The sequence below is a fragment of the Zingiber officinale genome, chromosome 8A (genome assembly GCF_018446385.1).
Source record: "Zingiber officinale cultivar Zhangliang chromosome 8A, Zo_v1.1, whole genome shotgun sequence".
Classification (NCBI taxonomy): domain Eukaryota; kingdom Viridiplantae; phylum Streptophyta; class Magnoliopsida; order Zingiberales; family Zingiberaceae; genus Zingiber; species Zingiber officinale.
In genome coordinates this window covers 4,950,272-4,959,617 of record NC_056000.1, presented here as the reverse complement: position 1 = coordinate 4,959,617, position 9,346 = coordinate 4,950,272, and the positions used below count along the sequence as shown (strand labels likewise).

The following is a 9,346-nucleotide window of genomic DNA, read 5'->3' as shown; positions in this document are numbered from 1 at the left end:
CTTTAGTTGTATGTCTCATTTGAAATAAATTTTTTTATAAATTTATAATAACTGAGATTTGAACTGTAAATATATGGATGACAATTTAGATGTCCTACTGATACATCATAACCCCGGAGGCTAGACTGCACCTACAATAGAACCTATTAAATGTGGATAGGTATATTAAGACCCACCCAGTTTAATTTCAAATTTTCATATGGTAATTTTATATGTCTGAATTATTACACCATCCCGAAACATACAGAGGAAGAACTAATGAATAAATGGATAGGACTTCATACGTCCAATTCCAATTCCAATTCCAATAAATCAAAAAGTAATAAATTTATGTTCTTAATTTAATTTGAATTAAATAATTACCCGATCTAATTAGATGTTAAAAATGGATGAGTGCTTGATATAGGAAAAGAGGAGATCATTAATTCTTTTTCTTTTATGAATCTTAAATATTTATTATTAGACGAATGTATAAAAGAAATAGTATACTGATAATAAAGATAATTAATTTCAAAATTGAAAGAGCGATCAGGTGTAAAAAATAAAGGTCCTTATTCTCTTACAAGTATAATGAAGATAAATCATTTTTGTTAGAAAAAGGGAGTAAAAAATCCTATTGTGGTGGGAAAGAGTGCCATCTTTTAATTATCGTGACAAAAATTTAATATTTAAATCGGCTTAACAGAAAATCATGTCGTTTTGCACTGTAACATATTTGCTTAAAACGCCAACTTAAATCTAAAAGAATATTAATTAGATCATTGAGTGTTTTTTTTCAAGAATAATAATAATAATTGGTTTCTCTTGTTTATGAAAAAAAACCCCCACAACCCTTTTGTGTGTAAATAATAATAATTCTAATTAATAAGTACCTTGGCTAGAGACCACTTTTCAACAAGATGTAAAACCTCAATTACTTCTTTAGTTGTGGAAAATAACTTCATTGAATCAGCCAAGTCATGGACATATGTAGCTTCTGATGAACAAATCAAGGACACATCTTGGCCGAAGATACAGTCCTCTTCTTCCAACAATAATACAAATTTCTGTCTTGTCCTTGTCTCAATCAAAACTTTCTTCCACAGCCTGCTGCCCTGAAAAGCTCTTGCTTAATATCCTCAGAGCTGAATCTTTCCCTGTTCCCATTGTCCTAGCATTCACAAGCGACCCATGAATTGAATCATCCAAAAGCAAATTAAAATAACAACAATATCATCTCAGATTTGTAATTTAATCTGCTACAAGATTGATTGTCAGTGGTAGGTAATTAGCTTCCTCATACATGATCAGAGCAAGAAGCACGCATGCCAAAGTCACTGAAGCAGCTCACAACACACTGCTCTACCTCCAACCCCAGTGCCTCCATTGTGCTCAGCGTGGACACCAACAGCCCCGGCTTCATGCCACAGCAAATCCCTATCCTGGTGTCTGCATCTCTCCTTTCGACCTCAAACTGCATGAAGGATACATCAACCATCGAAAGTGATCAAAATGTAGTAGGAGTTATTGCTTTAATTTGATGCGTGCCTTTGGGGAATTTGACGAAGGCACTAGGATGTTGGAGCTGTTGAACTGCATCATGCCCAAGCCCAACAAATCGTTTGCTTGGTTCGGATCAACATCTGCATCTGCATCTGCCTGCAAGTCCTTGAGCTTCTCCAACAGCTCTTTCATGTAGTCGATGGTGTCCGCCAGAATGGCTGTCCTGTCCATCTACTAGGATGGATAATGGATTGAAACCGACAGACGAGCAGAAATCTAAATCAACACTCACAAATAATAAGCAATTATTGTGCTCTACCTTGCTGATCTTGGGGACGACAGATCTGAGCATGGAGAGCCTGTCGTTGAGCCTCTTCCTCCTCCTCCTCTCAGCCATGAGGTTCTTGGACGGAACACCATCCACCTTCTTCGACTTGCCGTTCCTTCTCTCCAGGCGAGAGCCTAAAACAAGGGCCGAAGGAGCTTGTATTGCCTTTGTGTTGTCTGCAGCCATTTCTTCATGGCTTGGTCGTCTAAGCTTCTTCTGCTCTAAGAAACAGATGTTTGCATGCACCGTGCCCCCTGTTGCAGAGATCGATTGTGGCGGTGCCACTGCTGCTGCTGCTGAGAGACCTCCACCTGATGCGGCCGGGAAGCAGACGGAGTCAGAGTTAAGCCCTTTGATCAGCTGCTGATCATCGCAGTCGTCAGGTGAAACACTCCAAGTCGAGATCTCTCGTGAGCAGCCTATGTTTCCTTCAGTGGGCAAAAGGAGCTCGCTCATTCCCACAGGGTAGCTGTCCCAGGCTTCTCTTCTGAGGGCAAGAAGCTCCTCCAAGAAGCTTTCCTCCTCAAACTCCATGACTCTGGCTGGCTGGGTGTGAGCTTGCACTGACCGAATGAGTTCTGAGGGCTGCAATATTTAATTTTTTGAGTGACAATTATACCTTGTATTGGATGCGATTGCGAGCGAATAATAGAGAATAAAGAATGCACAGGGTATGGAAAAGGCATTCGGCACAAGACAGAAATGGAATCACTCTGCGATTTAATAATTTCTCTGCTTGGCAGAGATCTGTTGCATTGATCTGACATCCTTTTCACCGAAATATGTGATCATAAATGGCAGTGGGTTTGTTCTCGAGACAAAGGACGAGAAAAAGTTTAGTTAATTATCATAAAAGCGTTAATCAATCACCGTACAAACCCGGCCTAGCTATCATCCTCTGGATTCAAAAAATTAAAATAAAATAAAATGACACCAATTGTACCTATGGTGTTTTCTTTTATTGTTTATTTTTTATTTTTTTAAACTATCCCAGGATTGAATACGTAAATTAGTGGATATTTTTTTTACTAGATGGTTGATTTTAAAATATTATATTGATAGACTACTCGTTACTTACAAGTAGAAATGGAGTAGACATTTAATATTAAAAAGAAAAATATGTGTATTCTTTTAGGATGGTAAACAAGTCGAGTCCGTCTACGCTCAAGCTCAGTTCGGTTTAATTCGATTGGATTTATAACAGCTCGACTCGAGTCGAGCTCGCTCATAGAGTCAAGTTTAATTTCAAGTTCAATTTTTAATCATGACCTTAAGCTTGGGCTTAATTGTTTTATTATTTTATTTTTTTAATAAATAAATTATTATATTATATTATAAAAATATATTAAAAATTATATTATTATTAGTGTGTTAGGTTCAACGAGTCACCTAGCCAATAATAATTAAGCTTCACCTCGGCTCGATTTCTAATCAAGTCGGCTTGAAATCAACTAGAGCTCAATCAACTTTAAACTCGAGTCGAGTTTTGATCGAACCATTCATGAGTGACTCATGAGCGGTTTGATTCATTTATACCGCTAGTATTTATATTGAAAAGGAGCATTCGTATCATTAGTCTCAATTCACACCTCTCTCTCTCCCCCCCCCTCCCCCAATATTTTCTATAATCATAATCATATATCTCTTATACTAAAAAAAATTGAGAGGGCGGTCGCTCTCATCGCCTCCCTTAACTCCGTCCTTGGCTACAAGTACTTTCTTATTTATTTTGGTGATCGGTAAAAAATTTCTTTAGAAAAGGGTCGATCATCTTAGGATTAATCGACATAAGCTAGATAAATAATGTCAACTATAAAAAACTAAAATAAAAATTAATAATGTCTTATTGCCCCAAATTATGGTGCAACGGTTAAGCCTTTTAAGTGATTAATTAGACATATAGTATTCAAATTCCAACTGCAGAATATTATAGGAATTTTTTTCACTAGAACGACAAACCTAAAAATGTTGATTTTGGATGGATCTCCATGAGCACTTATTGATTTATCTTAGTGGTTAGTAGAAAACTTCTATAGGATTAGATCAATCACCTCTATAATTAGCCAGTTAAAAAAATTAGATTCCTAAATTATAAAAAAAAAATAACATCTTATCAAATTTCTTGAGGCTCACAGGAGAGTTTGAAAAATCTTACAACGCTAAATTATCTGTCAGGATTCATCTAAGCTTCCCAATTTTTTTTTAGTGGTTGATGAAAAATATCTATGGGATTAAATTGGTCATCTCGAGGAGTGATCTAATTATAAGAACTAATATCTAGATTAGTAAAAAAAATTTTAAAAAAAAAAACACACCTTTTTGACAGTCATTTGCACTCTCGAACTTACGTTAGTGGTCGATAAAATTTTTTCACGACACTGGACTAGTCTCTTGTAAAGTTTGTTGATTTGAAAAATTAGATACCTCAGTTACTCAAAAAAATAATAATAATAATAATAACGTTTTACCTGAGGGTTTTGGTGCAATGGTAAATAAAGGGATGAACTATGTAGATAACGAAAATTTAAATCTTATGCAAGACCTATTCTATACCAAGAAATTTGAATTACTTAGGAGGTTGGGCGTCCGTGAAGATGAGCGAAGTGGAAGGAATGGGCTGAATGCACCGATTGAGCCAGGCAAGAAGTAGGTATGCGAGAAAGACTAGGCAGCCTAGTACACTAAATGCATCGAATTAAGTATGACGTTTTTTTTTCTGAACATGAAGTCTTGTCGGCAAGTTTAACATACTAATGAAGCAAATGAATCAGATTGATTGGGTTAGACAAATAAAAAGCAATTTTAAGTTGGATATTTATACTCTATATAAATCATGGCCCATATATAATGGGGCAATTATATGGGGCATATTTATACTCTACATAAATCACGTGGTAAAAAGACAATTTACTCAGTCAAGTGCTTCCGTCAACCCATTCCTAAGCCAGTGCAACACTCACGTTTCAACCACCGCAACCCACAGGAACTATACTCTATATAAATCATACCCCATATAGCAACAGGTAATACCAGAGATTTTATTAAAAGCACGGTCTGCCGAAAATAAAGGAAAAAACTTTGGCAGAATTTGGCCAAAAACAAAAAAAACAAAAAAAAAAAAAAAAACGCAAAAGCCATGATTCATGATTACTTGAACATAGCTGATGACGAAATCTTCAATGATTTCCCCTTAATCGTCCGACATAAATACAAATAAAAATGTTTCTTCTGGTTGCCTTTTTGAAAAAGGATCAATTGATTCTCGATAATTTTGAGTTGGTCACACTCGTCATAAATCAAACGAAACTCGCCATCTAAAATCGACGAACAATTAGATCAAGCTTTGGAAGAAGGCAAAATTGGGGAAAAGGATCACTATTCCTTCGAAACAAAACTGGTAGCAATCCGACCTAACAATCCAAATGAAAGAAAACAGACGCGAAGCGAAGCCATCCCAAGATCGAATAACGCCAGGGGAATCACCGATGCGCCGTCACCAGGGTTTCGATGAACCTGAGCCCATCGAATCTTGGAGCGAATTTGTCCTCAGCACCCTTTCTCGACCCCGATCCCGCAGCATCCTTCTTCCTCGACGATCCAGAGCCCTAATCCACCAAACTGTATAATCAATTGATCCATCGAAACAGATGGTTTCTTGCTTTTCTATTCGATTTGGAAGCGGCGTACCTCTCGAGAGGGACTGGTGGAGGAGTCGTCGCGTTGGTCGGAGACCACGGAGGCTAGAGTGGCGGAAGACGCGGCAGCGATGGACGCGGCGAAAACACCAGCTTTCTTCATTTCCAAGGCGACGAGAACGTGATCGCGGAAGCCTTCTCGGAGATGATGCGCCGTTGAATGTCGACCACCACCACCATCATCGGCCATTTTATAGCCTCAAAAATTGACCCGTGACCTAAAAATTGTACCCAATTGAAATGCGTTTGGGTTCCGACGCTTCCGAGTGCACCTCCCGCAAGAAAGTGAATCGCAGCCGTCAAATTTGATTGTACGAAAAACTAAAATATAATATTTTATATTAGTGAAAAATAAATTAACATTTTCAATTGAGCTAAAAAAAATAAATTTTGGAATCTTTCGGCGGGTGCGGTCCATTTTGAAGTTGTGGACGCTGTTCGAGGAGGAGGACTTAGGGCCCCACTCAGTATCTAGATTTTTTTAAAAAAAATATGGCTTTGAGTATTTCAATTTTTCAGAGGATTATATAAATATATATGGATGATAAACGGGATCGAGTTTTTGATATCTCATTTTCACATAATAAATAAGTGGGTCGGAAGGGGATGGGAACGAAGAAAAAAGATTTTTTTTTTTAAATCAGTTTCGCTCACTAAATTTTGGAATCCGAGAGGATTTATCTGAGGAATATAACGTAATGATATTTCATCCATGGAAGTTGATCACTTTGGTTAGTCGCCAGTATACATTCACCTATTCAATGTACCGCTCCATTTGATGATTGGACAACAATACAAATCCACCTCAATTGTTTGTCTGATGATGTCACGTATCTATCTGTAATATGGCTATCAAACACGATTTGGCTTCTCGACGTAAATAAATAAATAAATAATCTACCGTCCGGGACCTCAGGCGTGACGCTTGCGGCATGCCCGTGGAGGGGAAATTGCACGTTTAAGTATGAGGTGTGCTAAATGGATCTGACTACTTGTGAACCAATTTAAGACGATATTATTTGAGTCGTGTCGTCATAACAAAGTTGGCTTTTATAACACGGAATTGACTTCAAGATTGGACTAAGATTCTCCACGCAGTTCGCGTTTGAATCTTGCAGAACAAAGCACCTGACCGGACCGATCAGGGTCAGCGTGCTGGACCCATTTTCACGCCCGGCTCATCAGCGACAAGCCGCTAATTGCGACGCGTAATGTAACGCTCCTCGAGATTTATACTTAACCTATGAATCGGCGGCTGCATCTTTGCCTTCGCCGCCGGCTCCGAAGGCATGCTCACGCGATGCCCGTTGCAGTAGCAATCAAGAGCGCGCACTGTCAAGTCTGGTTGCGATGTCCATGTTCCGAGTTTCCTTCGTTCTCCTATCCAAGTGCACATGAACGCATGAATAATATGCGTTCATGTGCACTCTTCACAGATATGGTCGTGACTTTCTTTATAAACTTCAAAAGGTTTTCTCTTATCAGTAGAAACCAAGCAGAAACCTTAAACAAAGTGACTGAGACTGCAGAAATACATGGCTCAATGTCACCACGGTGTAAGATGCAAAAAGAGATGCAAGGAAAAAAAAATGAAAGGTGTGTTTGTTACGTGTATTTTTCATTTTCATTTTCTGAAAAATGTGTATCTTTTAGAAAATAGAAAATGATTTTTTATTGTTCTCTATTTTTCTAAAAAATGTTATCTATTTTTTTAGAAAACAGGTACGAAAAATGTAAACCAAACACCATATTTCAAAAAACATGTATTTTTCAGAAAATAAAAATAAAAAACGCACAAGAAGTCTTTCATGCTTACAAACATCAACACCCACCTCTTTAATTATATGTGATCTTGCACTAAGATTTTAGGAAGATCTACTGATTAACTGGTAGATGTATTTACTATTTTGTTGGAACCATAAAGAGGGGGAGATCGAAGGACACCGAAGCATCTAGAGATGAGCAAAGGCAGAAAAGGAGAATGGCATCGAGTTGCCCCGGCTTTACCATTCCAACACTCAAGTCAAATGACAGAAAGTTAAAAGCAAATTAGGAAAAATGAATAATAGTATTTTAGGTCCCAAAAAATTTATCATACCTTCTTCCACACTAATGAGCTTCTTTTATAATGTCTTCCCCAACTCTTTATCTTTCGTGTTTATTAAGGTATTTTCTAACTTTTTGTTTTTCATGTGTATTAATGGTGCATAATATCTTCCCCAACTCTTTGTCTTCCCTGTGTATTAATGGTTGATTGGCACGAATGTCGATCAGAGGAGCCCCCTAGTGAATCAATCAATCCGATGATCAACATTCACCCAAACCTTTTGCCGGTTGGCACGAGCGACGGTCATTTGTTGACTGGGACACATGGGGGCTCCTTTGACTAACCTAATAAAATTTTTTACTGCGTCAAGACCCTCGGAGGATGATCCACCGATAAACTGATAGATGTGTTAATTGTTGCCGCTGGAACCACGAGGAGAGGAAGATCGAGGGGAGAAATCACTATCACTTGGGGCACCTCCTTCCACGCTAATGAGTTGCTTTTATAATGTCTTCTCTAACTCTTTTGTCTTCCCTGTGTATTAATGGGCGGTCAGTGCGAACGTTGATCATCTCATTGATTGATTCACTAGGATGAACTCGGTAGATCCGCATAAGCGACAATCATCCGTTGACTGGAACGTTGACTGAGACACATGAGGGCTTCTTTGACTGATCACAAGTCTTTCCTTTATGTCCAGTCGAAGGAGATGGAAGCCCGATTGATTAGATGGTTAGGGGAGCAGTGGCAGAAATAAATAATCAAGGAGTCATGACCATTCAGCTCGAACAAGCGCAGTATAAACTGGTGGCATATAAGGTTGGGGAGGAAGAGTGTCCAGCAACTGACAAGCAAGAGTTCTTGCAATCGTAAGAATATTTTTATTTGCTTAGCGCTCAAATATGAAAATGGCTCAAACAAGGCTTTATAGGAGCCATCAAGCAAGTTGTCAAAGTAGGCCCGATTCCGTGCGACACATCTCTGGAGTTTCTCAACCTGCAAAAGGTATGGGCGAAGCTACATGACTCGGAGAAGTCTTAAAGAAATCTACATCCTCATTTTGCACAAATACCTAGGTTTTCATGTGAATTGTTTGAAGAGCCCTCGAATGGTTAACTTTCACTTGAGGAGGTTGAACCCCTGAAGGGACGTTGTTGGTTAGTCCTAAGAAAATCGTACCGGTTCCACTGTACAAAAATTTTTGTACAAGTGTCAAACCTTTCCTTAAATAACCTATTGTGTTCTTTAGAAGTTAAATTAGGAATCGCAGACGAAACTTAACATCATTGATTCCAAATTTAACTTATCTGTTCTTAATGGTTTAGATTTGAATCGCAAGTGGAACTTAACACTATTGATTCAAATCTACCTAAGTTATTAATTTCATAAATATTAATTTTCAAAATTAGTTTTCAGGACTGCATGGTGAAACACATGATCTTCTTGGATATGGGAGCAACCACCACCACCTAGGCAAAGCCTTTTAAGGCAAGCTAATATTTATTTCCTTAAATAACTCTAGGTTAACCAAAAAGAATAATCGAATCACAAATTCGAAAAAGAAGAAAACACAAACTCAAAAAAAAAACTATTTCGAAAACTCTAGAATCATATGCCTCTTGTGTTTGGTATTTCCATAAATAACTATACAAAGAAAACTAGTATGATGTGGAAAACAATTACTAGTTATACCTTTCTTTGTAAGCAAAATAACCACTTGATCTTCTACCGTATTCCTCTTCTTATCTCGAACGTTATGTGGACAACGATCTTTCGAGACGAGAACCACCAAGC

The 9,346-nt window shown here is 37.9% G+C and overlaps 2 protein-coding genes across 2 annotated transcripts; both read right to left on the bottom strand.

Annotated features, from left to right (window-relative positions):
* Positions 1-925: 925 nt before the first annotated feature.
* Positions 926-2,513, bottom strand: LOC122011453 (transcription factor bHLH93-like). Its single transcript, XM_042567847.1, has 4 exons — positions 1,802-2,513; positions 1,528-1,713; positions 1,283-1,453; positions 926-1,150 (listed from the first exon to the last, which is right to left on the bottom strand). Exons 1-4 carry the CDS (start codon positions 2,342-2,344, stop codon positions 1,067-1,069), a joined length of 984 nt encoding a protein of 327 aa, XP_042423781.1. The 5' UTR covers positions 2,345-2,513; the 3' UTR covers positions 926-1,066.
* Positions 2,514-5,169: 2,656 nt separating this feature from the next.
* On the bottom strand, positions 5,170-5,700 carry LOC122011371. Its single transcript, XM_042567754.1, has 2 exons — positions 5,498-5,700; positions 5,170-5,415 (listed from the first exon to the last, which is right to left on the bottom strand). The coding sequence occupies exons 1-2, from the start codon at positions 5,693-5,695 to the stop codon at positions 5,290-5,292; spliced, it is 324 nt and encodes a 107-aa protein (XP_042423688.1). The 5' UTR covers positions 5,696-5,700; the 3' UTR covers positions 5,170-5,289.
* Between the last annotated feature and the right edge of the window lie 3,646 nt (positions 5,701-9,346).

Bases quoted from the DNA above. Each gene is read 5' to 3' on its own strand.
- LOC122011371 (XM_042567754.1), bottom strand. From the start codon at position 5,695: ATGGCCGATGATGGTGGTGGTGGTCGACATTCAACGGCGCATCATCTC. The intron at 5,416-5,497 runs GTACGCCGCTTC...TTGGTGGATTAG, and splicing joins CCACCAGTCCCTCTCGAGAG to GGCTCTGGATCGTCGAGGAA.
- LOC122011453 (XM_042567847.1), bottom strand. From the start codon at position 2,344: ATGGAGTTTGAGGAGGAAAGCTTCTTGGAGGAGCTTCTTGCCCTCAGA. The intron at 1,454-1,527 runs GCACGCATCAAA...TCCTTCATGCAG, and splicing joins CTTCGTCAAATTCCCCAAAG to TTTGAGGTCGAAAGGAGAGA. The intron at 1,151-1,282 runs GTATGAGGAAGC...TGTGAATGCTAG, and splicing joins GTGCTTCTTGCTCTGATCAT to GACAATGGGAACAGGGAAAG.